General features: G+C 47.9%; 1 protein-coding gene across 11 annotated transcripts; it reads left to right on the plus strand.

The window, feature by feature from the left end:
* On the plus strand, nucleotides 1–27215 carry FBXO27 (F-box protein 27). 11 transcript variants are annotated; one of them, XM_073016514.1, is made up of 7 exons: nucleotides 4–276; nucleotides 903–1298; nucleotides 1759–1870; nucleotides 1956–2051; nucleotides 5392–5527; nucleotides 17147–17264; nucleotides 17965–19941. In XM_073016514.1, the coding sequence occupies exons 1-6, from the start codon at nucleotides 261–263 to the stop codon at nucleotides 17246–17248; spliced, it is 858 nt and encodes a 285-aa protein (XP_072872615.1). In that variant the 5' UTR covers nucleotides 4–260; the 3' UTR covers nucleotides 17249–17264; nucleotides 17965–19941. The 11 variants fall into 11 exon arrangements, 7 of the variants coding, with proteins under 7 accessions (XP_037847572.2, XP_072872615.1, XP_007994933.3 ...); XR_012093173.1 differs by lacking the exons at nucleotides 17147–17264; nucleotides 17965–19941 and adding exons at nucleotides 25859–25979; nucleotides 26717–26822 and having other exon boundaries at nucleotides 5–276; XR_012093171.1 differs by lacking the exons at nucleotides 17147–17264; nucleotides 17965–19941 and adding exons at nucleotides 25864–25979; nucleotides 26717–26822 and having other exon boundaries at nucleotides 5–276.
* The last annotated feature ends 202 nt before the right edge of the window (nucleotides 27216–27417 follow it).

Here is a 27417-nt window from a genome sequence, read left to right on the forward strand (position 1 = left end):
GAGGTTAAAATGAGGTGTTCCGGAGCTAAGCTGGCTGGATTCAAGTCCGTACTAGCTGGTGATCGTAGGCAAGTCACCTGGCCTCTGCTGGTCTCAGTTTTTTCACCTGTGAAGTAAAGGGCGTAACAGCACCTACTTCATGGGGTTGCCACCTTGGCTGTCAGCAAAACCGCCCATAAAAGTTGGCTGGTGTTACTACTGGTTGCAGCATTCATTTTTAGCAGCTGGAACCTGTTTTCTCCTGTGAAGTGAAGATAACCATGCCCGACCTTAAAGGTGATGGAAATTTTTTAACACGTTAACGGATATGAGGCCTCCCACTCAGAAGCCTGACCAAAATAACAACGGTTGCTCGGAGCCAGACGTCTCATTGCCACTAACGAATTAGGGACATTTCAAGGGGCCGGCTGGAGGGGACGGCAGTGAGCGGCAGACCCTAGATCCCCACCTGGCCCCCTCGCAGGAAGCAGGTTGGGTCTGGAGAGGGGAAGGGAGTAGGTGGGAGGGACTGGGGAGTAAGAAAGAGGATGCAGGGGTGGGTGACGCTGGCTAGTAAGAGGGGAGGGGCCGGCGAGTTAAAAGGACACAGAGGGGCGTGGGGAGCTTGCAACACAGCTAGGGTATCCCGGGTAGGAGCGCCGCCAGGCCCCGGGGTAGGATTTGGGGCGGGGTGTCGGTGGGGCCGCCGAGGGGGGCTGATTGCACGCAATTCGGGGCATACACACAGACCGCGGGGTCTCCGAGATATCGGGGCTATCAAGGACGGGCTGGGGGATGGGGACTTGGGGACGGGGCTCTGGGATGGTGAAGGTAGGGGTGCGGCTGGCAGAGTCAGGGCAGGCAGAGGCTGCGCGCCGCGGAGGCTGCTGGTCCCTGACGCCTTGACCCTTCCTCTCCCGCAGCCACAGCCGGGCCTGGCGGGGGGACCATGGGCGCCTGGGCCTCCAGGGGCCGGGCCGCCCGGGTCCCCGCGCCGGAGCCGGAGCCGGAACCCGAAGAGGCGCTGGACCTGAGCCAACTGCCCCCGGAGCTGCTTCTGGTGGTGCTGAGCCACGTCCCCCCGCGCACGCTTCTCGGGCGCTGCCGCCAAGTGTGCCGGGGCTGGCGAGCCCTGGTGGACGGCCAGGCCCTGTGGCTGCTGATCCTGACCCGCGATCACAGCGCCACCGGCCGCGCGCTAATGCACCTCGCCCGCAGCTGCCAGTCTCCCGCCCGTAACGCCAGGCCTTGCCCCCTTGGCCGCTTCTGCGCGCGCAGACCCATAGGACGCAACCTTATTCGCAACCCCTGCGGCCAAGGTGGGATCTCGAAAGAGGAAGTCCAGGATGCTGGGCCACGGTGGGAGCGGCGGAGGGGCCGGAGGGGCGGGGCCGCAGTGGAACCGGTGGGAAGGGCCGGAAGGGCAGGGCCGCAGCAGGACCGGTGGGAGGAGGTGGAGGGGCGGGGCAGCTTTGGGATCCGGTGGGAGGTGTCGGAGGGGCGAGGCAGCATCGGCACGCAGGGTGCGGGGCTGGCTGGGCAGGGCTTCACTGGTTGCCTGTGGGAGGGGTAGGAATGGAGCAGTTCTGGGAGCCAGAGAGAGGGGCTGGAGGGGCAGGGCTTTGCTGCAAATCGGTGAGAAGGGTCAGAGGAGCGGGGCTTTGGGTGAACTGGTGGGAGGGGCAAGGGGCGGGGCCTCGGTGGGAAGGGCCAGGAGTCTCACTAGGAACCAACAGGCGGGCGACTGGAACTTGGGCACAAGCCTTTTTTATTTCACAGAAGGCCTCCGAAAGTGGATGGTGCAGCACGGTGGGGACGGCTGGGTAGTGGAGGAAAACAGGACGACTGTGCCCGGGGCCCCTTCTCAGACGTGCTTCGTGACTTCATTCAGGTGAATGCCCCTGCTATCCTAAGGTCCGGCGCCTTGTTGAGAAAGGCCTGCCTGTTCTCATTACCCTGTCTCCTGCATTTCCCAGCTGGTGTCGCAAGAAGCAGGTCTTGGACCTAGAGGAGGAGGGTCTGTGGCCAGAACTGCTGGATAGTGGCAGGATTGAGATTTGTGTCTCTGACTGGTGAGTGTGACGATTAAAATAGCCCCTTGCTAAGCACTGACCACATGTGACATGACCTTTTTATGGGTGACTTAATTTAGGCCTCCTAACCCCTCCTTACAGATAAAAAATCTGAAGCTCCGGCCGGCCATGGTAGCTCACACCTATAATCCCAGCACTTTGTGGGGTCGAGGCAGGCAGATCACTTGAGGTCAGGAGTTTGAGACCAGCCCACCCAGCATGGCAAAACCTCCTCTCTACTAAAAATACAAAAAAATTAACCAGACCTGGTAGTATGCACCTGTAGTCCCACATACTTGGGAGGCTGAGGGAGGAGAATCGCTTGAACCCAGGAGGTGGAGGTTGTACCATTGCCCTCCAGGTTGGACAACAGAGTGAGACTCAGTCCTGGAAAAAAATAATAAAAAGTAAAGAAACTGAAGTTCAGGGAGGTGAAGTGACAAACATACTCACAGTTCTAGTGATTAGCAGAGTACACGCCCTGAGCCTCTCTGCTCATGCCCAAAGGGATGTGGATTGGAAAACAGAAGATGAGAGGCCTTGGGCCCAGCTCAGTCTTGTGGTAAATGAATGAGATGCTCCTTGCCTTAGGAGAAAACATAGCATAGTTGGCCAAGAGCTTAGGTTCTGGAGCCAGACCTCCCAGATTCAAACCCTAGCCTGCGGCTTTGTAGCCTTGGGCAAGTCACAACATGCCTGTTTTCCCTGTTTACAAGATAGGGCTTTTGCAGTGACAATTATTACATGGCAAGCACATAGCAAGTACTTTATATGAGCACCTTTTTTGAACCTTGATCCTGTGGGAAGGTGTATTTCAAGCCCTCAGATCATTCAGAGCTTCACAGGAAACTGAGAGGTTGAGAAAGGGGAGAGGTTTGGCTCACTGCAACCTCCACCTGCCAGGTTCAAGTGATTCTCCTGCCTCAGCCTCCCAAGTAGCTGGGATTACAGGTGTGCACCATCACACCTGGCTAATTTTTGTATTTTTGGTAGAGATAGGGTTTCACCATGTTGTCCAGGCTGGTCTCAAACTGCTGACCTCAGTCAGGTGATCTGCCCGCCTCAGCCTCTTAAAGTGCCAGGATCACAGGCCTGAGCCACCTTGTCTAGCCAGCAAATTCACTCTCAGTCAAGGCACCATAACCCTACTCCCCAACTCCATCTCATTAAGAGATACATCTCCAATAAGATTTTTATTTTTATTTTGTATTTTTTTTGGAGAGAGAGTCTTGCTCTTTCACCCAGGCTGGAGTGCAGTGGCATGATCTCAGCTCACTGCAATCTTCACCACCCGACCTCAAGCAATCCTCCCACCTCAGCCTCCTGAGTAACTGGGACTACAGGTGCACACTGGCTAATTTTACATGCCTGGCTAATTTTTGAATTTTTTGTTTTTTTGAGACAAAATTTCGCTGGTCGCCCACGCTGGAATGCAATGGCACAATCTCAGCTCACTGCAACCTCCACCTTCTGGGTTCAAGTGATTCTCCTGCCTCAGCCTCCAAAGTAGCTGGGATTACAGGGATGCACCACCACACCTAGCTAATGTTTGTATTTTTAGTAGAGACGGGGTTTCACCATGTTGGCGAGGCTGGCCTCAAACTCCTGACCTCAGGTGATCTGCCCGATTCTGCCTTCCAAAGTCCTGGGATTACAGGCGTGAGCCACCGCGCCTAGCCATATTTTTTGTAGAGACAGGGTTTTGCCATGTCACCCAGGCTGGCCTTGAATTCCTGGATTCAAGCAATCCTCCCACCTCTGCCTCCCAAAGTGCTGGGATTACAGGTGTGAGCCACTACACCTGGCCAGATTTTATTTTTTATTACTATTCATCAAACTATGTAACGTATTTGTGTTGTTTTGATCAGTGGGGTACTATTTGATTGTGATAATCAGTGGCTCCCAAAGTTTGCTGCACATCATAAAGGTAACTTTTAAAACATACAATGCCCAGGCACCAGTCATACCAATTAAATCTGAGTGTCTGAGGGTGAGAGCCAGGCACCAATATTTTTTTGGTTTTTGTTTTGTTTTGTTTTTTGTTTTTAGTTTTGAGACAGGTTCTCCCTCTGTCACCCAGGCTGGAGTGCAATGGCACGATCTCAGCTCACTGCAACCTCTGCCTCCTGGGTTCAAGCGATTCTCCTGCCTCAGCCTCCCAAGTAGCTGGGATTACAGGCAGCCACCATGCCTGGCTAATTTTTGTATTTTTAGTAGAATTTTTAGTAATTTTTGTATTTTGTATTTTAGTAGAATATTTAGTAAATTTTGTATTTTGACCACGTTGACCAGGCTGGTCTCGAACTCCTGACCTCAAGTGATCCACCCGCATTGGCCTCCCAAAGTGCTGGGATTACAGGCATGAGCCACCATTCCCAGACAGGCATCAATATTTGTGAGAAGTTTAGAGCTCGCTACAAAGTTCGGGGATGGAATCCCTAAGACCATGCTCACTTCTGACACAATATGTCACAACAATACAAATATGTAGTTTGATGAGTAATAATTAAAAACAAAATCTGATTGGGCATGGTGGTTTATGCCTGTAATCCCAGCACTTGGGGAGGCAGAGGCAGGAGGATCGCCTGAGTCTAGGAGTTCAAGACCAGACTAGGTGACGTGGCAAAACCCCATCTCTACAACTCTACCAATTGCAAGTTTGGAGGACTTCCAAACCACCTTCACAATTCAATAATTCATTGGAAGAACTCACAAAAAGCTACTACACGCTTCTGGTTTATTACAGGGAAAAGATACAGATTAAAGTCAGCCAAGAAAAGGAGGGCATAGAGCAGCATTGAGGAAAAAGATCAAACACAGAGCTTCTGTTGTCCTTCTCCCATGGTGTCAGGACATGTTACCATGCTGGCAGTGATGTGTGACAAGATGCATGGAATTATGTTGACCAAGGGAGTTTACTTGAGCCTCGGTGTCCAGAGTATTTCTTGGGTTCATTACATAGGCGTGATGGATTGATCAATTGCCCACGTGGTTAATCTCAGCCTCCAGGTCAGCTGATGTTCCCTGCCTCCCAGCCCCCACAGAAAGTCACATGGTGGGTCTTTCTGGAGACTCCCCACTGAGACTATTTCTATGAGTGTGACTGGCCCCTGCCCTAAATCACATTGGTAGACTATCCAGTACCACCTGGGTCACCATTAAAGACACTCCTGTCTGACACAACATTCCAAGGGTCCAGAGATCACCTCCCAGGAGTCACTTTAGAGGAACTGGATTTGCATACATGGGAAGGGCATTCGGACAAGGCAGGACAAGGTAGGCAGACACCCAAAGAGATGGGGTGGCAGGTCCAGCCTTCATGGCCTCTCTCCTCCCACAGGTGGGGAGCCCGACACGACAGTGGCTGTATGTATAGACTCCTTGTCCAACTTCTAGACGCCAACCAGACTGTTCTAGATAAATTCTCTGCTGTGCCTGATCCCATCCCGCAGTGGAACAACAATGCCTGCCTTCACGTGAGTCTCCTATGGGGGTTTGGGGAAAGGATGTTGGGGGCCTATTGCTGTGAAATAAATCACCCCAAAACTTAGTGGCTTAAAATCAATGACAGTCTGGCTGGGTGCAGTGGCTCACACTTGTAATCCCAGCACTTTAGGAGGCCAAGGCGGGCAGATCACGAGGTCAGGAGTTCAAGACCAGCCTGGCCAACGTGGTGAAACCCCATCTCTACTAAAAATATAAAAATTAGCTGAGCATAGCGGTGGGCGCCTGTAGTCCCAGCTACTCGGGAAGCAGAGGCAGGAGAATCGTTTGAACCTGGGAGGCAGAGGTTGCAGTGAGCCGAGATCACGCCACTGCACTCCAGCCTGGGTGACAGGGTGAGACTCTGTCTCAAAAAAACAAAAATTAATGATAGTCATTTGACTACTTCTCGTGATTTCTATGAGTTAGTAATTTCAGGAGGGCTCACCTGGGCAGTTCTGGCTCCTGCCTTTCAAAGTTCAGACAGTGACATTCTGACGATGTCTGGAGCTGCAGGCCAGGGCAGTGGGTGGTATGTGTGTAGCAGTTGGTGGCTGGCCAAACATCTCTTTCTTCATTTCGTCTCAGAGCTTCTCCATGGGATCTCTCTGCTTGGGCTCCTTTGGGCTTCCTCACAGCATGGCGGCTTCTAGGCAGTCAGAATGCTTATGTGGTTGCTCAGGGAAGAGGGTTCTAGAGAAACAATAGAAGCTGCCTTGCTTTTTCTGACCTAGCCTTAAAAGTCACTTGGCCAAAGTCACTGAGCATAATTTTCACCACATTCTTGGTGACAAGCAAAGCCACCTAGATTTGTGGGGAAGGGAATTAGATTCTACTTTTTTTTGAGGCAGAGTCTCACTCTGTCATCCAGGCTGGAGTGTAGTGGCGTGATCTCGGCTTACTGCAACCTCCGCCTGCCAGGTTCAAGTGATTCTCCTGCCTCAGCCTCCCGAGTAGCTGGGACTACAGGCACATGCCACCAAGCCTGGCTAATTTTCTTTTTTTTGTATTTTTGGTAGAGACATGGTTTCGCCATGTTGGCCAGACTGGTCTGGAACTTCTGGCCTCGAGCGATCCACCTGCCTCGGCCTCCCAAAGTGCTGGGATTACAGGCGGGAACCACACCGCACCCAGCCAGATTCCACTTTTTGATGAGGGAGTGGAAGATTCTATAAGATTCTAGAAGAACATGTGGCCCAATGGGAGATTTTATGGCCATCCTTGGAAAGTAACCATCTGCCAGAAGGCCCCAACCTCAGCTTTAGCGGGGAGGCTGTGGCACAACGGGGCTGAGCCCCTCCTCTGCCTACAGGTCACCCACGTGTTCTCCAACATCAAGATGGGCGTCCGCTTTGTGTCTTTCGAACACTGGGGCCAGGACACACAGTTCTGGGCTGGCCACTATGGAGCCCGTGTGACCAACTCCAGTGTGATCGTGCGAGTCCGTCTGTCCTAGTCCAGGACTATCCTTCTTGCAAGACAGCCTGACTGTGCCTTCCAGGGCCCGGGACCATTGGCTGGAACTCGCCATTAACCAACTGACCACTTGTACCTCCCTGGCATACTGAGAATTCCTGGGTCCAATCAAAGGCCCTGATGGGTCCCATCTTCAGGTTCTAGAAACTACCAGAAGAAGCTTCTTCCATCTTATCTACCTACTGTAGCTGCTGCTTTGGGGGGACCTACTCTACTGAGGGGAACCCACAGGTGAGCCTGGGGGAACGCCCATCTTGGAGAAGAATTCTCGCCCTCCCCTCTCTTCTCTTCCCACCCAAAACCCTCCGATCCAGCCCCAGGCCCCTCTGTCCCATCCCCTCCCCTCCCCGCCATTGACCTCTTGTCTCCTATTGTTTCTGCCATAGGGACTTCTTTGGTCCCTTCAGAGAAGCCCTCTACTCATCTCTGAACTTAGAGCCTCATCCTTAGGGCTCAGAAAGTCCTAGCCCCAAGGGTGCGAACCTCACCTCCTGGGGCTTCCGAGCTACAGGGCTGGGACCAGGTCATGCAACTGAAAATCCACATTAAAAAAAAAAGTCTGGGTCGGGCACAGTGCCTCATGCCTGTAATCCCAGCATTTTGGGAGGCCAAGGCAGGCGGATCACCTGAGGTCAGGAGTTCAAGACCAGCCTGGCCAACATGGTGAAATGCCGTCTCTACTAAAAATCCAAAAAATTAGCCGGGTGTGATGGTGCGCACCTGTAATTCCAGCTACTCAAGAGGTTGATGCAGGAGAATCACTTGAGCCTGGGAGGCGGAGGCTGCAGTGAGCCGAGATCGCACCACTGTACTCCAGCCTGGGCAACAGAGAGAGATTCCGTCTCAAAAAAAAAAAAAATTGGGCCGGGTGTAGTGGCTCACACCTGTAATCCCCATGCTTTGGGAGGCCAAGGTGGGAGGATCCCTTGAGCCCCAGAGTTCAAGCCCAGCCTGGGCAATGTAGTAAGACCCCCATCTCTACAAAAAATACAAAAGTTAGCCAGGTGCAGTAGTACACACCTATAGTCCAAGCTACTTGGGAGGCTGAGGTGGGAGGATCATCTGTGCCCAGGTTGAAGCTATAGTGAGTCATGATCATACCACTGCACTCCAGCCTGGGTGACAGAGCGAGACACTGTCTCAAAAAATAAAAATAAAAATAAAAAATAAAAAAGAATTTGGAGGTGGATCTGCCCGCTCTGATTTCTTTGAAAAACGAGGTAATTCCCTGAGCCCAACCCTGATCCTCAAGGACCTGTAATTGTGTGGTATTTAAAATTAAAATAACATTATTTTTCATTTTGACTTTTTTGTCAAACAGTAAGAATAATATATCAGCAGCATGTATCTGCCAATCATATGTAATAAATTTCTTATTTTGCCAAAACTGCTTCAGATCTTTTTAGTGGAAATACAGTGTTACTGCCTTGGTTGAGAATCGTAAGTAGTCCAGTTGAGGAGGGAAACTGTACAAAAGAAAACACCAGCTGAGGCCGGGCGCGGTGGCTCACGCCTGTAATCCCAGCACTTTGGGAGGCCGAGGTGGGTGGATCACTTGAGGTCAGGAGTTCAAGACCAGTCTGGCCAACATGGTGAAACCCCCATGTCTACTAAAAATACAAAAAATTAGCTGGGCGTGGTGGCGGGTGCCTATAATCCCAGTTACTCGGGAGGCTGAAGCAGGAGAATCATTTGAATCCTGGAGGTGGAGGTTGCAGTGAGCCAGGATCGCATCACTACACTCCAGCCTGAGTGAAAGAGCGAGACTCTGTCTCAAAAAAAAGACAATAGGTCCAGCCTCTGGAGAGCTGACTCCCTGGATCCCCTGGCTGATTTTGGTGAGTGCTGGCTACAATAAGGAAAAAAAAAAGCATGGCCCAAGTGACACCTTTGGCTTTTTTCCCTCTCTTCTGTGGGCTGCAAGAGAAAGGGCCAAGACTTTCCCAAAATGAGTTTTTGGTCGGTCAAATACAGTTAACAGTTTATAGGTACTGTCTCCTCCAAGTGGGAATAAAATAGATTAAATCCATTGCCGGCCAGCTCAAAGCTTTGGATAAGCCAGATGGAAAAAAAAAAGAATAAGAAAAACATACACAGTTGGCCGTCTGTGTGGGTGACTTCTGCATCTGTGGATTCAACCAACTGTAGATTGGAAATATTCGGGAGGCTGGGCGCGGTGCCTTATGCCTGTAATCCCAGCACTCTGGGGGACCGAGGCAGGTGGATCACCTGAGGTCACTTCGAGAGCAGGCTGGCCAACATGGTGAAACCCCGTCTCTACTAAAAATACAAAAATTGCTGGGTGTGGTGGCTCATGCCTGTAATCTCAGCACTTTGGGAGGCTGAGGCGAGCGGATCACCTGAGGTCATGAGTTCGAGACCAGCCTGGCCAATATGGCAAAACCCCATCTCTACCAAAAATACAAAAAAAATTAGCCAGGCATGGTGGTGGGCACCTGTAATCCCAGCTACTTGGGAGGCTGAGGCAGGAGAATTGCTTGGACCTGGGAGGCGGAGGTTGCCTTAAGCCAAGATCATGCCATTGGTATCCAGCCAGGGCAACAAGAGCAAAACTCTGTCTCAAAAAATAAGTAAAAATGCGAAAATTAACCAAGCGTGGCAGCGGGTGCCTGTAATCCCAGCTATCTGGGAGTCTGAGGCAGGAGAATCGCTTGAACCCGGGAGGCAGAGGTTGCGGTGATCCAAGACTGCGCCACAGCACTCCAGCCTGGGTGACAGAGACTTTGTCTCAAAAACAGACAAACAAAAAAATTAGCCAGTCGTGGCAGCACACATCTGTAGTCCCAGCTACTTGAGGTGGGAGGATCACTTGAACCTGGGAGGCGGAGGTTGCAATGAGCCAAGATCACACCATTGCACTTCAGCCTGGGTGACAGAGCAAAACTCTGTCTCAAACAAAAGACGATATTCGGGAAAGACTGGATATGGTGGCTCACACCTATAATCCCAACACTGTAGGAAGCCTAGGCAGGAGAACCGCTTGAGCCCAGGAGTTCAAGACCAGCCTAGACAACATAGTGAGACCCATTGCAACAAAAAATTTTTTTAATTAGCTGGGCGTGGTGAGGGGCGTGTGCCTGTAGTCTCAGCTACTTGAGAGGCTGAGGTAGGAGGATCACTGGAGCCCTGGATATTGAGACCACAGCACTCCAGCCTAGGAAATGGAGTGAGACCCTGTCTCAGAAAATAAATAAATAAATAAATAAAAATAGAAAATACTTGGGGAAAAAAACTTCCACAAAGTTCCAAAAAGTAAAAACTTGAATTTGCCCCATGCCAAGTACCATGTTGAATCCATGAGAATGAAGTGATGTGCGAACATCACACGGTTGATCCACACATTATACAGTTAACCCATGAACAACGTGACGGTTGGGGTGCCGACCCTCCTTGCTGTTACAAATCTGAGGATAGCCAGGTGTAGTGGCCCACACCTGTAATCCCAGCACTTTGGGAGGCCGAGGTGGGTGGATCACAAGGTCAGGAGTTCAAGACCAGCCTGGTCAACATGGCGAAACCCCGTCTCTACTAAAAATACAAAAATTAGCTGGGTGTGGTGGCGCACGCCTGTAATCCCAGCTACTCGGGAGGCTGAGGCAGAAGAATCTCTTGAACCTGGGAGGCAGAGGTTGCAGTGAGCCAAGATCACGCCATTGCACTCCAGCCTGGGCAACACAGCAAGACTCCATCTAAAAAAAAATTTTTTGAGTATAAATTTTGATTCCCCCAAAACTTAACTACTAATAACCTACTGTTGACCAGAAGCCTCACTGATGGCATAAATGGTCAATTAACACATACTTCATATGTTGTTATATTATATACTGTATTCTTACAATAAACTAAAGAAAAGAAAATGTTGAGCAAATTGTAAGGAAGAGAAAGTACATTTACTATTCAGTAAGTGGAGGTGGTCATCATAAAAGTCTTCATCCTCGTCATCTTCACAATGAGTAGGCTGAAGAGGAGGAGGAAGAGGAGGGCTGGTCTTGCTGTCTCAGAGGTGGCAAAAGTGGATGAGGTGATGGAGGTAGAGGGGGAGGCAGGAGAGGCAGGTACTTTACAGAAACATATCATAGTTTCTGTCTGACTTTTTTGCTTTTTCATTTCTCTAAAAATGTTTCTATATGGCACCAAACCTTCTTCCACGGTTTGCTTTAGTGTCAGTTCCTGTATCATAGAAGGGTCCATGTCATGAAAGAAGTCAAAAACATCTTCAATTAACATCTTCTGGCCGGGCACAGTGGCTCACGTCTGTAATCCCAGCACTTTGGGAGGTGGGTGGATCACCCGAGGTCAGGAGTTCGAGATCAGCGTGGCCAACATGGCAAAACACTGTCTCTACTAAAAACACAAAAATTAGCCGGGCATGGTGGCAGGCGCCTGTAATCCCAACTACTCGAGGCTGAGGCAGGAGAATCGCTTGAACCTGGGAGGTGGAGATTGCAATGAGCCGAGATTACACCACTGCACTCCAGCCTAGGTGACAGAGTGAGACTCCATCTCAGAAAAAAAAGAAAAAAAAATCTTCTGTTAATTCCTCTAGTGTAGAATCTATTAGCTCTTGAATTTCCCCAAGATTCATAGCTTGAAACCCTTCACCCCTTACTTTTTTTTTGCCATATCCACAATCTCTTTAATGATTTCCTTGATTGGCTCTGTTGTAAATCCGGTGAGGTCATAGACACAGTTTTCTCCTGCAGGAATTTATTATTTTCACTTAATGGCATTCGTAGCTTTTCTCTAACAAGGACAGCATCTTCAGTGGTGTCATCCTTCCAGACTTTCCTAATGTTCTCTCTATCAGTCTTCTCTTCCATGGTGTTGACAGTCCTTTCCACAGTGTGTAATGAGCCTTAAAGCTCCTTATCACCCCCTGATCTAGAGGCTGAAGTAGAGGCATTGTGTTTGGGGGCCATGAGATCACTTTGACACAGTTAGTGTTGAATTCATGAGGTTCTTGGTGGCCAGGGACATTGTCTAGTATCAAAGTAACTTACTGGCAAGGTACTTCCTAACTTCAAGGACAAAGCGTCAGTGGAACCAATCCAGAAGAAGGGTTCTCGTTGTTCAGGCCTTCTTGTTGTACAACCGAAAGACTGGCAGCTTTATCTTTGAAGGCTTGGAGGTTAGCAGTTTTCTATGTAAGGGCAGCCTGATCATAAATCTGACAGCATTTGCACACAACAGTAGGGTCAGCCTATTCCTACCTGCCTTAAGTGCTCGCTTCTCTTCCTTACTAATAAATGTCCTTTGAGGCATTTTTTTTCCAGAATAGGGCACTTTAGTCTGCATTACAAACCTCTTCATGACGGAGCAAGGTATGGCTCATGCCTGTAATCCCAGCACTTTGGGAGGCCAAGGCGGGCATATCACTTGAGGTCAGGAGTTTGAGATCAGCCTGGCCAAGATGGTGAAATCCTATCTCTACTAAAAATATAAAAATTAGCTGGGAATGGTGGCGGGTACCTGTAATCCCAGCTACTCAGAAGGCTGAGGCAGTAGAATCGCTTGAACTCAGGAGGCGGAGGTTGCAGTGAGCTGAGATTGCCCCACTGCACTTCAGCCTGGGCAACAGAGTGAGACTCTGTCTCAAAAACAAAACAAAACAAAAACCTCTCTTTAAGCAAGTATCTTTCCTCCTCAATGATTTCCTCACTAGCACCTGGGAACTCATCTGCTGCCTTTTGATTGGCAGAAGCTGCCTCTCCTGTTACCTTGATATTTTTTTAGCCAAACTCTTTAAAATTATCAAACCATCCTTTGCTGGTATTAAATTCTCCAGCTTTATATCCTTCACCGTCCTTTTGCTTTAAGTTGTCATATAATGACTGCACTTTTCCTAGAATTATATTAGAATCTATAGGTATGCCTTTTTTACAGCAATTCTGCACCCACAGAAAAACTACATTTTCTTTCTTTCTTTCGTTTGTTCTTTTTTTTTTTTTTGGATGGAGTCTTGCTCTGTTGCCCCAGCTGGAGTGCAGTGGTGTGATCTGGGCTCTGGGCACACTGCAACCTCTGCCTCCCAGGTTCAAGCGATTTTTGTGTCTCAGCCTCCCAAGTAGCTGGGATTACAGGCACCTGACACCATGCCCAGTTAATTTATGTATTTTTGGCAGAGACAGGGTTTCGCCATGTTGGCCAGGCTGGTCTCGAACTCCTGGCTTCAAGTGATCTGCCCACCTCAGCCTCCCAAAGTGCTGGGATTCCAGGCCTGAGCCATCACACCTGGCCTTGCATTTTCCGTATGAGATAAAAAGATATTTCACAAAAAGTGCAAGGATTTCCTGCCTGCCATCATAACTGCGACCACTTCGGGAATGTCTCTTTTTTTTACAATGCTCCTCAATGCTGAATTCATCCTGAAATGTCAGGCAACTGCAGCTGCAGACCTCAATCTATGATACATATCAAGCAAATCAACTCTTTCTTGTAATGTCATGACTTGTCTATTTCTTGGGAGCACTTTCAGTTTCACCAGTGGCACTCTGTATGGGTCCCGTGGTGTCATTCAGGGTTTACGATATTGCACTCAACAAGATGAAAAATGAACGAGAACCGGAAGAGATCGCTGTATACTGCACTATGCAATTTGCTGGAGAAACGGACTCCTTGGAGATGATTAGCATCACATGGTGTTTAAGCTGATACTTACAACACTTCAGCTCACTGCAATAACAACAGGAGGTGGTTATGAAATTATTACAGTAGCATTACTTCAGTTAATTTCGTTCAATTATGATTTCACACTGCATCTTTGCATTGGTTTACATTTCTCTCAACTGCAAATGGTACCACGCAAAGTCTGTGTTTATGTGTGTAAGTTTTGGCCAACACGGTGAAACCCCATCTCTACTAAAAATGCAAAAAATTAGCTGGGCGTGGTGGTGGGCGCCTGTAAGCCCAGCTACTTGGGAGGCTGAGGCAGGTGGATTGCTTGAACCTGGGAGGCTGAGGTTGCAGTGAGCGAGATCATGCCATTGCGCTCCAGCCTGGGTATCAAGAGTGAAACTCCATCAAAAAATAATAATTAATAAATAAAGTATATGGGAGGATGTGTGGAGGTTATATGCAAATATCACTGCATTTTATATAAGGACTTGAGTATCTGTGGATTTTGGGATCTGTAGGGGTTTCTGGAACCAATCCCATGGATACCAAAGGCAGCCTGTAGTTTCTATCCATATCTTCAGCCTACAGGTTGCAGCAACCCTGCCTTCTATTCCAACTATTAAGTGTTTAATTTATTGATAGACATTTGAGTAGATTTGCAATGAGAAAAAAAATGAAGAAATTTGAAAAGCTCCTTTGTATTTTGTGACTGTTTCATCTGGATGTATGATTTTATTTTATTTATTTTTGAGACAGTGTTGCTGTCACCCAGACTGGAGTTTGGTGGCTCAATTTCAGGTCACTGCAACCTCCACCTCCCAGGTTGAAGTGATTCTCAGACTCTCGAGTAGGTGGGATTACAGGCATGTGCCACCATGGCTGGCTCATGTTTTTGTATTTTTAGTTGAGACAGGGTTTCACTATATTGGCTGGGCTGGTCTCAAACTCCTGACCTCAGGTGATCCACCCGTCTTGGCCTCCCAAAGTGATGGGATTACAGGCGTGAGCTACCACACCTGGACTAAATGTATGATTTTTTTAAAAAATCAATGTAAAATGTTTATGCTTGCAATATACACTATGGAGATCATCTGAATTAGAGAAAGCTGCAAAAGTCGTTGTGTGTATATAAAACAACTCCCTTGCTTTTTGCCAACAATGGGAGGATTGGAATTTTAATTCTGAGTATTGGAAACAGAACAAGTACAGTCTCTGTAAATGATGATTTTTGCCATGATTTTGGCTTACTGAAGCCTTTGGAGAAAGTAAGAAGCAGTAAAAAGAGCGACGCAGTCTCTGGATGGAAATAAACTTTTGGAGTTTCACTTTAAAACAAAAATTTATTTTTTGAGACAGGATCTCACACTCTCACCCAAGCTGGAGTACAGTGGCACGATCATGGCTCACTGCAGCCTCGACCTCCTGGGCTCAAGTGATCCTCCTGCTTCAGCCTCCTGAGTAGCTAGGACTACAGGCACGTGCCACCACACCCAGCTACTTTTAGAGTTTTAAAAAACACTTTTTAGTCTGCTAATAAGCCTTTGTTAAAATCAAATGCTGAACCCTTAAAGGCAGCTGATGGGGCAGCCTGGTGTGCATATTTTTTTGTATGTCTGAAAAAGTTTTGTTTCTTTAATATACTTTTTGTGCTTTTTTTTTGAGACGGTCTCACTTTGTTGCCCAGGCTGGAGTATAACAGTGCGATCTCGTCTCACTGCATCCTTGACCTCCTAGACTCAAGCAATCCTCCCACCTCAGCCTCTTGAGTAGTTGGAGGTGTGTGTGCCACCACACCCAGCTAATTTTTTGTTTGCTTGTTTGTTTGTTTTGACAAATTAGAGACAAGGTCTCACTATGTTGCCCAGGCTAGTCTCGAACTCCTGAGTTCAAGTGATCTTCCCACCTCAGCCTCCCAAAGTGCTAGGATTACAGGCGTGAGCCACCGCACCCAGCCTAGACTTTATTTTTAGAGCAGTTTTAGGTTCACAGCAAAACTGAGCAGAAAGTACATAATTATCCTATATCCCCTGTTACCCCCAGCCCCTCACACACACACACACACACTCCCGTCCCCTATCAACATCCCCCACCAGCGTGGTACATGTTATAATCCATGAACCTGTGTTGACACATCCTTATCACCCAAAGTCCATCGTTTGCATTAGGGTCAAACTTGGTGTTGTACATTCTCTGGGTTTGGATAAATGTGTAATGACAGGTGTCTACCACTGTGGTATCACACAGACTAGTTTCACTGCCCTAAAAGTCCTCCGTGCTCTACCAATTCACTCCTCCCGCCCTCAACACCAGATGATCACTGGTCTTTTGTTCGTTTTGCTTTGTTTTTGTTTTGAGATGGAGTCTTGCTCTGTCACCCAGGCTGGAGTGCAGTGGCACGATCTTGGCTCACTGCATCCTCTGCCTCCCGGGTTCAAGAGATGCTCCCACCTCAGCCTCCTGAGTAGCTGAGATTACAGGTGCCCACTACCACGTCTGGCTAATTTTTTTGTATTTTTAGTAGAGATGGGTTTTACCATTTGGCCAGGCTGGTCTCGAACTTCTGACTTCAAACGATCCATCAGCTTCAGCCTCCCAAAGTGCTGGGATTATAGGCATGAGCCAGCCACCCTGCCTGGCCAACCACTATAAAAACCACTGATTTTTATATTGACTCCATAGTTTTGCCTTTTCCTTGACACCAACCAATATATTTGCCTTGACACCAACCAATATAAAAACCACTGATTTTTATATTGACTCCATAGTTTTGCCTTTTCCAGAAGGTCATATTGTTGGAATCATACAGTATGTATCCTTATCAGATTGGTCTCTTACTTCTTGATATGCAGTTAAGATTCCTCCAGATCTTTTCATGGCTTGAAAGATCACTTTTAGAGACAGGGTCTCACTCTGTTGCCCAGGCTGAAGTGCAGTAGCATGATTAGACCATGGCTCACTGCAGCCTAAAACTCGTGGGCTCAAGTGAACCCCCTGCCTCACCTCCCAAGTAACTGGGACTACAGGCGTGTGCCACCACACCTGCCTCTTTTTTTTAAGATGAAGTCTTGCATTGTTACCCAGGCTGGTCTGAAACTCCTGGGCTCAAGTGATCTGCCCACCTTGGCCTCCCAAAGTGCTGGGATTACAGGCATGAGTCCACAGACTCAGCCTTTTTTTCGAGACAGAGTCTTGCTCTGTCACCCAGGCTGGAGTGTAGTGGTGTGATCATGGCTTACTACAACCAGTGCCTCCCAGGCTCAAGCGATCCTTCTGCCTCAGCTTCCCGAGCAGCTGAGACCACAAGGGCACACCACCACATTCAACTGTTTTCTATTTTTTGTAGAGATGGGGTTTTGCCACGTTGCCCAGGCTGGTCTCAAACTCTGGGATTCGGGCAATCCACCCACTTTGGCCTCCCAATGTGCTGGGATTACAGGTGTGAGCCACTGCCCCTAATCTCTTTTTTTTTTTTTCTTTTTTTTTTCTTTTTTTTAAGACAGAGTCTTGTTCTGTTGCCCAAGCTGGAATGCAATGGTGCGATCTCAGCTCACTGCAAACTCCGTCTTCCAGGTTCAAGGGATTCTCCTGCCTCAGCCTCCTAAGTAGCTGGGATTACAGGTGTGTGCCACTCCTGTTGAGTTTTAAGAGTTCTTTGTACATTTTGAATAATAGTCCTTTATCAGATATGTCTTCTGCAAATACCTTCTCCGAGTCTGTGGTTGTCTTCTCTTTTTCTTGAAGGTATGCATTTTTGTTTGGTTTTTTTGTTTTTGAGACAGGGTCTCACTCTGTTGCCCAAGCTAGAGTACAATGATGCAGCCACGGCTCACTGCAGCGTCGACCTCCCGGGCTCAAGCAATCCTCCCATCTCAGCCTCCTAAGTAACTGGGACTGCAGGTGCCCACCTCCATGCCCAGTTAATTTTTAATTGTTCTTTTTTTTTTTTTTTTTTTTGGTAGAGACACAGTTTCACTATGTTGCCCGGGCTAGTCTTGAACTCCTGTGCTCAAGCAATCCTCCCCGCTCATCCTCCCATAGTGCAATCCCATAGGATTACAGGCACGAGCCACTGCGTCCAGCCCGTGCATGCCTTTGAGTGCATCATTTCCAGCTCTAAGACTGACAAGGGAAAAGGGCTTAGGAAAGCCTTGTCTGTCACTTGCACTTGAAACAGAACCTTATAGCCTGCAGCGTCTTGGCTTTGCTGCAGCCAAAGAACAGCCACTGATTTGTGGCTTCTTGAATGCACAGATCCTAATGGCCTGGACCTGACTGTAAGCCAAAACCTGATACTGCTGTCTGTTCTGTGCTGTTTCAGTCTCAGCATGTGCTGTGCTAAATTGAAAACAGGCACACACTCCAGGAACAGGACTTTGACTGTGAGACCATTGCAGACTTAGGGCACCCTCCGTGGGACCTAAACTGAAAACATCATGGATGCTGGCTGGACCATCTGGATCACATACAAATGCCCACAGGAAAGGGCTTCTTCTTCTTCTTCTTCTTCTTCTTTTTTTTTTTTTTTTTTTTTTCCCTAGACGGAGTCTCACTCTCTCACCCAGGCTGCGGTGCAGTGGCCGGATCTCAGCTCACTGCAAGCTCCGCCTCCCGGGTTCACGCCATTCTCCTCCCTCAGCCTCCCGAGTAACTGGGACTACAGGCACCTGCCACCACACCCAGCTAATTTTTTGTATTTTTAGTAGAAATGGGGTTTCACGGTGTTAGCCAGGATGGTCTCGATTTCCTGACGTCAGGTGATCCTCCCACCTCGGCCTCCCAAAGTGCTGGGATTACAGGCGCGAGCCACCACGCCCAGCCATTGAATGCATTTCTAACCTGTGATTCCTGCCAAAAGCTGTAAGTTCAAGGAGGGCACCTCTTAGGGACTATGACCTCTCTGGCTGCTTCTGACAGGTTGGACACTTGGGAGATGCCTCATTTCTGTTGCCTTGTGCTCAACTTTCTGGATTGGTTGCAGTTTGCAACCGTGGCCTGTAGCCTGACTCTACTTCCCCACTTCTCTCCTGCTACACACACCTTAGGAGGGCAGTTTGATTACTGAATGCAGCTGTCCCCAGAAAGGGACTGAGCTTTTGCAGGAAGCTCCTTGGATGATGATCGGTTAAGAGGTTGTAGAAAACCATTTTGAAAATTTAGGATTTCTGTGGTTTTTTGTTTTTTGTTTTTTTGTTTTTTGAGACAGGGTCTCACTCTGTTGCCCAGGCTGGAGTGCAGTAGCGCCATCTTGACTCATTGCAACCTCCGCCTCCCAGGTTCAAGCAGTTGTCCTGCCTTAGCCTCCCAAGTACCTAGGACTACAGGCCCGCGCCTCCACATCTGGCTAATTTTTGTATTTTTTTTTTTTTGTAGAATCGGGTTTTCACCATGTTGGCCAGGCTGGTCTCAAACTCCTGACCTCAGGTGATCCAGCCTCCTTGGCCTCCCAAAGTGCTGGGATTACAGGCATGAGCCATCGTACCCAGCCTCTGTTCTTGATATATAAGCTGGTAACGAAAAAAAAAAAGGAGAAGAAAATTTAGAATTTTAGCCTGACCAATTCCTGGACATGATGTGTCTTTCTAGTCAACCTATATAAAAATGTTTTTTCTGTGAAATGCTTCCATCCCTTTTGTACCCAACCCTTCTGGATGAAACATTTAGATGAGAATTTAAAAATGAGGCTTGGCGCGGTAGCTCACGCCTGTAATCCCAACACTTTGGGAGGCTGAGGTGGGTGGATCTCCTGAGGTTGGGAGTTTGAGACCAGCCTGGCTAACACAGAGAAACCCTGTCTCTATTAAAAATACAAAATTAGTAGGGTGTGGTGGCAGATGCCTGTAATCCCAGCTACTCAGGAGGCTGAGGCAGGAGAATTGCTTGAACCCGGGAGGCGGAGGTTGCAATGAGCAAAGATCGTGCCATTGCACTCCAGCCTGGGCAACAAGAGCAAAACTCTGTCTCAAGAGAAAAAAAAAACAAAGAGTTAATAAATTCAGGAAAGTTTTGGGATACAAATCAATATTGAAAATCAGGGCTCAGCACAGTGACTTATGCCTATAATTCTCAATATTTTGGGAGGCGAGGTGGGAGGATTGCTTGAGGCCAAGAGTTCAAGACCAGCCAGGGCAACAAAGGGAGACCCCCCCCATCTCTGCAAAAAATAAGAAAAGAAATTAGTTGTATTTCTATACACTAGCAATGCCAATCTGAAAATGAAATTAAGAAAACAATTCCACCTGTACACTGAAAACTACAACATTGCTGAAAGAAATTCAATAAAAGCTAAATAAATAGATACCCCATGTTTATCAACTGGAAGACTTTATATATATATACATATACATATATATATATATATATATTTTTTTTTTTTTTTTGAGCCTCGCTCTGTCACCTAGGCTGGAGTGCTGTGGCGTGATCTCGGCTCACTGCAAGCTCTGCCTCCTGGGTTCACGCCATTCTCCTGCCTCAGCCTCCCGAGTAGCTGGGATTACACATGCAAATTAAGGGGCGATTTATGCAGCAATTTCTAGGGAATGGATAATAACTTTTGGGTCATTGAGTCATTGCCGTGGAAGAGCAGGGGATAACTCCCTGGTGGTGTGACGGCAACGGTAAACTGACATGGCGCACTGATGGGCGTGCCTTATGGAAAGCTCCTTCCACCCCAGCCCTGTTTCAGCTAGTCCTCAATTTGGTCCAGTGTCCGAGCCCTGCCTCTGGAGTCAAGTCCCACCTCCTACCTCATAGGGAGAGACGTAAATCAATGGAATAGAATCTAGAGTCCAGAAATAAACTCATACACTGATGATCAATTGATTTTCAACAACGGTGCCAAGACCGTTCAGTGGGGGAAAGAATCGTATCTTCAACAAATGGTGCTGGACAATCACATCAAAGGAGTGCAACTGGGTCCCTATCTCACACCATATACAGCAATTAACTCAAAGTGCCTCAAACACCTAAATGTAAGAGCTAAAACTATAACATTCATAGAAGAATACAGGGATACATCTTTATGACCTTGATTTGGTGATTGATTCTTAGATAATACTAAAAGCACAAGCAACAATAGAAAAAAAAAAAAAAAAGTAAATTTGACCTCATCAACATTTTAAACTTTTAGGCTGGGTGCAATGGCTCACACCTGTAATCCCAGCATTTTGGGAGGCTGAGGCAGGAGGATCACTTGAGCCCAGGAGTTTGAGACTAACCTGGCCAATATGGTGAAACCCTGCCTCTACTAAAAATATAAAAATTAGCCAGGCGTGGTGGCGGCCACCTGTAGTCACAGCTACTCAGGAGACTGAGGCCTGAGAATCACTTGAACCCGGAGGGCAGAGGTTGCAGTGAGCTGAGATCACGCCACTGCACTCCAGCCTGGGCAACAGGGTGAGACTGGGTCTCAAAAACAAACAAACACACAAACAAACAAAACCACAACTTTTGTGTATCAAATGATGCAACAAAATAATGAAAAGACAACCCACAGACTAGGAAAGAATGTTTTGCAAGTTATGTATCTGATAAGGGTCTAGTATCCAAAATATATAAAGAACTCTTACAACTCAAAACAACAGACAAGCAACTCGATGGTGGTGATGGTTGTAAACATTGTGAATGTACCAAACGGGCAAAGGACTTGAATAGGTATTTTTCCAAAGAAGATATACCAATGTTCAATAAGTACATGAACAGATGTTCCACAGCATTAATCCTTAGGGAAATGCAGATCAAAGCCACAGTGAAATACCGCTTCCTACCCACTAGGATGAATGTGAGTAAAAAGAAAAAAAAAAAAAGAAAACAAGTGTTGGTGATGATATGGAGAAATCGTAATCCTCACACAGTGCTGATGGGAATGTAAAATGGCGCAGCTGCTTTAGAAAGCTGTTTGTCAGTTCTTCAAAAAGCTAAACATAGAATTCTACTGTATGACACAGCAATTCCACTCCTACATATATACCCAAGAGGATTTAAAACAGGTGTTCAAATAAAATCTTGTACACGAATGTTCGTAACTGCATTATTCATAAGAGACAACGAGTGGAAACAGCCAAATGTCCTTCAACTGATGAATGGATAAACCAAAAGTGCTCCATCCATACAATGGGAAATTATTCCATCATAAAAGCAATAGGCCAAAACACAGGCAGGGTGCGGTGGCTCACACCTGTAATACCAGCACTTTGGGAGGCCGAGGCAGGCAGATTTCTTGAGCCCAGGAGTTCGAGCCCAGCCTAGGCAACACAGGGAAACCTCATCTCTACAAAAAATGCAAGAATTAGCCAGGCGTGGTGGTGCGTGCCTGTAGTCCCAGCTACTTGGGAGGCTGAGGTGGGAGGATCGCTTGAACCTGGGAGGCAGAGGTTGCAGTGAGCTGAGATTGCACCACTGCACTCCGGCCTGGGTGACAGAGCGAGACTCCATCTCACAGATTGCACCACTGCACTCTGGCCTGGGTGACAGAGCGAGACTCCATCTCACAAAAAAAAAAAAGAAAGAAAAAGAAAAATAGCTCAAACACAAACTTGGCATCTGAGGAGGTGCAGTTAGGGGTGGGCAGTAGTGACTTTTGTCTTTCAGAACTACTCCTGGAAGCTTTCCCCTCCTCCCAAAGAAAAATAAGAAGAAGCATCCGGTCTTGCCTTTCCAAGTGGCTGGACCGCTTTGAATTCAAATGGACTGCGACCCTCCGCTTGACCCCTATCCTTCCACCTGCTCACCTGCTGCCTGGGGCGGCCCAGCTCCTGGGTATTCCACCAGAACGCCCACCTGGGGTTGCTGTGCACACCCCTCAGGCAGAGACACTGTTGTGGTGGACATGCAAAACCCGTCTGGAACTGACTGCCTTGGGCATTCCCTCTGACAGCAAGGACTGAGCAGAACTGTTTGGACTAGTCTGGCAACTTTAGAGCTGAAGGACCCAGGCTGCAAGACCACACTGGGGCCCCTGAGCCTCTAATGAATGCACCTCTGGCCTGGAGTTCCCTAAAAACCGTCAACTCTCCGTCTCCGGGGGCACCACGTGTACCCTCTGGGATTGTACTTTTCTCTCACCTTTTTTTTTTTTTGAGATGAGGTCTCACTCTGTCACCCAGGCTACAGTGCAATGGTACGATTTCAGCTCACTGCAGCTTCAAATTCCTGGCCTCCAGTGATCCTCCTGCCTCAGCCTCCCAAGGAGCTGGGACTATAGGTACGCACCACCATGCCTGGCTAATTTTTGCATTTTTTGTAGAGATGGAATTTCTCTATGTTGCCCAGGCTGGTCTTGAACTCCTGGGCTCAAGTGATCTTCCCACCTTACCCTCCTAAAGACATAGGAATGAGCCACCACGCCTGGCCTGGGATTGCACTTCTTGTCCCCTGATTATTAGGACACTGTCTCGGCCCTGAACACATTCAGATCAGCTTCAACTTAGTGGACAGCTGTATCTGCTGTGCCTGAGTCAATGTCTTGAACCATATAATTCATACAGAAACAGGAAGCCACTTGGCTTTCGAAGACAGATCTCTATGGTTACTGGGATGTGCTTTTTTTTTTTTTTTTTTTTTTTGAGACAGAGTCTTGCTCTGTTGCCCAGACTAGAGTGCACTGGCACAAACTTGGCTCACCGCAACCTCTGCTTCCCAGGTTCAAGCAATTCTCCTACCTTAACCTCCCGAGTAGCTGGGATTACAGGCATGCACCCCCATACCCGGCTAATTTTTTGTATTTTTAGTAGACACAAGGTTTCTCCATGTTGGTCCAGCTGGTCTCAAACTCCCAACCTCAGGTGATCTGCCCACCTCGGCCTCCCAAAGTACTAGGATTACAGGCATGAGCCACATGCCTGGCCAGGCCAGTTTTTCTTTGTACAATGTCTCTCCTTTTGCTTTTGTCTGATGTTTCTTTGTAATTAGATTCAGATTATACCTCTTTGGCAAGAATATCACAGAAGAGACTTTTTTGTGTGTCCCCACTGCATTTTTCATGTGCTGCACAGTTTCAGTTTGTCCCAGTATTGATGACATTTCACCTTGATCACTTGATTTAAAGTGGTGTCTGCTAACCATCACTGTCAAGCTACTTTCCTGTTTGTAATTAGTGTTTCGTAAGTTCTTTAAAACAGTGTAAATATCCCATTCTTCATCAACCTTTCCATTCATTCATTTATCTATGTATATCAGTATTGACTTGTGGTTTCCTATTTTATTCAGTGGGTTAAAATGTTATTCTCTGTATCCATTGGCCGGGGCTTCCGGAACAAAATTCACAGACTTGGGGACTTCAACAACAGAAATTTACTTCTCACAATTCCAGAAGCTGGAAGTCCAAGATCGGGTGTTGGCATGGCCAGGCGCAGTGGCTTATGCCTGTAATCCCAGCACTTTGGGAGGTCAAGGCGGGCGATCACTTGAAGTCAGGAGTTTGAGACTAGCCTGGCCAACATGGTGAAGCCCCGACTCTACTAAAAATACAAAAAATTAGCTGGGCATGGTGGCTCATGCCTGTAATCCCAGCCACTTGGGAGGCTGAGGCACAAGAATCACTTGAACCTGGGAGGCAGAAGTTGCAGTGAGCCAAGATCATATCACTGTATTCCAGCCTCAGCCTGGAGGACAGGAGACTCTGTCTCAAAAAAAAAAGAAAGGTGTTGGCAGGTTGATGTCTTTTGTTTCTTTTGAGTGTCATGCTCTGTTACCCATGCTGAAGTGCACTGGTGCGACAATGGGTCACTGCAGCCTCAACCTTCCGGGCTCCCTGGGCTCAAGCTATCCTCCTGCCTCAGCCTCCCAGAGTAGCTGGGACTTCAGGGCATACACCACCATGCCTGGCTAATTTTTAAAATTTTTTTGTAGAGATGGGATCTCCCTTTGTTGCCCAGGCTGGTCTAGAATTCCTGGGCTCAAGTAATCCTGCTACCTTAGCCATGAGCCACGGTGCCCAGCCTGGCAGGCTTGGTTTCTCTTAAGGCCTTTCTACCAGGAGTGGTCTGAGAAGGCAGATGGTAACATGAGGCTTGGGAACCAAATCTCTCGGCGCCTGGCTGACAATGAGAACACCATCCCAGGGGCTAGGGGAAGCACGGTCCCTGGCACAGGCGACAGTCCAGTTGTTGAAACTGTCACCAGTGGAGGTTTAGGAGAATGTGCTGGTTGAGGAGATGCATGGGCAAATGAGTTGATTCAGCCTTTTGAGATATACGACAGGAAAACTAAATACAAGGAAAACGGAACTGGATGATTATTACCACATTGCCTGACATTGTCAGGCATCAAATGAAAGACTCGGGGGTGAGGCTGAGCACAGTGGCTCACGCCTATAATCCCAACACTTTGGGAGGCTGAGGCGGGTGGATCACTTGAGGTCAGGAGTTCAAGACCAGCCTGGCCAACATGGCAAAACCCCATCTCTACTAAAAATACGAAAATTGGCCAGGCACGGTGGCTCACGCCTGTAATCCCAGTACTTTGGGAGGCTGAGGCAGGGGGATCACCTGAGGTCAGGAGTTCAAGACCAACCTGGCCAACATGGAGAAACCCCATCTCTACTAAATATACAAAAATTAGCCAGGTGTGGTGGCACGCACCTGTAATCCCAGCTACTCAGGAGGCTGATACAAGAGAACCGCTTGAACCCGGGAGGTGGAGGTTGTAGTGAGCTGAGATTGCACCACTGCACTCCAGCCTGGGTGACAGAGCAAGATTCCATCTCAAAAAAAAAAAAAATTAATTAATGATTAAATGAGTTATCACGGAAGTGGATGCGTTATCACTACAGTGGGTTTGGCATAAAAAGCCAGTTTGGCTCTCAGTGCACCACTCTTGGCCGTGATGCCTTTTGCCATATTATGACGCAGTACAAGACCCTCACCAGAGGCTGACCAGAAGAAAACCCTCAGCCTTGGACTCCCCAGCCTCCAGAAGTGTAAGAAATAAACCTCTTTTCTTTATAAATTGCCCAGTCTCAGGTATTCAGTCACAGCAACATAAAATGGACTAAGACAGTTCTTTAAAGGTAATTTTTCTTTTTTCTGGGTTTTTTTTTTTTTTTTTTTTTTTGAGACAGAGTCTTGCACCTTCACCCAGGCTGGAGTGCAGTAGCGTGATCTCGGCTCACTGCAAGCTCTGCCTCCTGGATTCACGCCATTCTCCTGCCTCAGCCTCCCAAGTAGCTGGGACTACAGGCGCCCGCCACCACCCCAGCTAATTTTTTGTATTTTTAGTACAGACGGGGTTTCACTGTGTTAACCAGGATGGTCTCGATCTCCTGACCTCGTGATTCGCCCACCTCGGCCTCCCAAAGTGCTAGCATTCCAGGCGTGAGCCACCGCGCCCGGCCTAAAGGTAATTTTTCTAATTAAGTTGGATACCTGTTACAGGACTTTGGTAGGTTCCTTTTATCAGATTGAAGACTATTATCATGGCTTATTGTAGCCGCAAACTCCTGGACTCAAGCAATCCTCCTGCCTCAGCCTCCTGATTAACTGGGACTACAGGAGTGTGCCTCCACACCTGGCTAATTTTTTAATTTTTGTAGCAACAGGGTCTTGCTTTGTTGCCCAGGCTGGTTTCAAACTCCTGGTTTCAAGTGATCCTCCCACCTTGGCCTCGAAAAGGGCTGGGATTAGAGGTGTAAGCCACTGTACACAGCCTAGAGTGTCAAATTTTATCAAATGATTTTTATCCTTTCATCTGTTAATATGATGTATTACATGAATATATTTTCTTTCTAAATTTTTTTTTTTTTTTTTTTTTTTTTTTTTTTGAGATAGAGTCTCTCTCTGCCACCCAGGCTGGAGCACAGTAGCAAGATCTCAGCTCGTTGCAACCTCTGCCTCCCGGGTTCAAGTGATACTCCTGTATCAGCCTCCCAAGTAGCTGGGACTGCAGGCCCCCGCCACCACATCCGGCTAATTTTTGTATTTTTAGTAGAGACAGGGTTTCACTGTGTTGGCCAGGCTGGTTTTGAACTCCTGACCTCAAGTGATCTGCCCACCGCAGCCTCCCAAAGTGCTGGGATTATAGACGTGAGCCACTGCGCCTGGCCTCTTTCTAAATTTTTGTTGTCAAATACATCGTAGGTACAAAGGCGTGCTGGATGCTGTAATATGCCACCCACATCCGCCTCTTCAGGACTGAGGGATTCTTTCTGCCAGCTGCCTGGGGTGTTGGTAGCTGATGGCTTACAGCTGCACCTGTCTTGGGGACTTCAACTGAAGAAAGCCATCTGGCTCAAGGTTATCCCCAATCCCCAGGGGCAGCCCACATTCTACATCTGGTTCATAAGGAAGTACAAAGGCCTGGCCCCATGCCTCAGCCAGGGATCCCTCGGACAGGCCACCCCAGCTCTGCATTCTCTGCTGTCCTGGCTGAGGCTCTAGTGGCAAGCACATCACGCTTCCATGTGTCCCTCTGCCCACCTTGCCCTCCTCTCTTCCTTAGATGTTTCCCCCCACAGAGCACTCCCCCAAAACCATCTGCCTGCAAATCTCCACCTCATAGTCTGTTTCCCAGGAAACCCCACATAAGTAAAAAAGTATGTGTGCTTGTATATTTATTTTTAAACGATAATAAAATACTTATCTGTCTACCAACTAAGTTCTGAAATGGAATATTACCAGTGCTTTAGGAGCCTGCTTTCCTTTCCCTTCCATTGTATTCAGAGATCATCAATAATCTGATTTTTTTTTTTTTTTTTTTTTCAGACAGGGTCTTGCTCTGTCACCCAGGCTGGAGTGCAGTGGTGTGATCTCAGCTCACTGCAGCGTCTGTCTCCTGGGCT

The sequence above is a fragment of the Chlorocebus sabaeus genome, chromosome 6 (assembly GCF_047675955.1).
Source record: "Chlorocebus sabaeus isolate Y175 chromosome 6, mChlSab1.0.hap1, whole genome shotgun sequence".
NCBI lineage: Eukaryota > Metazoa > Chordata > Mammalia > Primates > Cercopithecidae > Chlorocebus > Chlorocebus sabaeus.

Excerpts from the sequence above, each read along its gene's own strand:
- FBXO27 (XM_037991644.2), top strand. Across the intron at positions 1,871-1,955 it reads TGCTTCGTGACTTCATTCAG|CTGGTGTCGCAAGAAGCAGG; the intron begins GTGAATGCCCCT and ends TGCATTTCCCAG. Across the intron at positions 5,528-26,716 it reads ACAACAATGCCTGCCTTCAC|GTACAAAGGCGTGCTGGATG; the intron begins GTGAGTCTCCTA and ends AATACATCGTAG.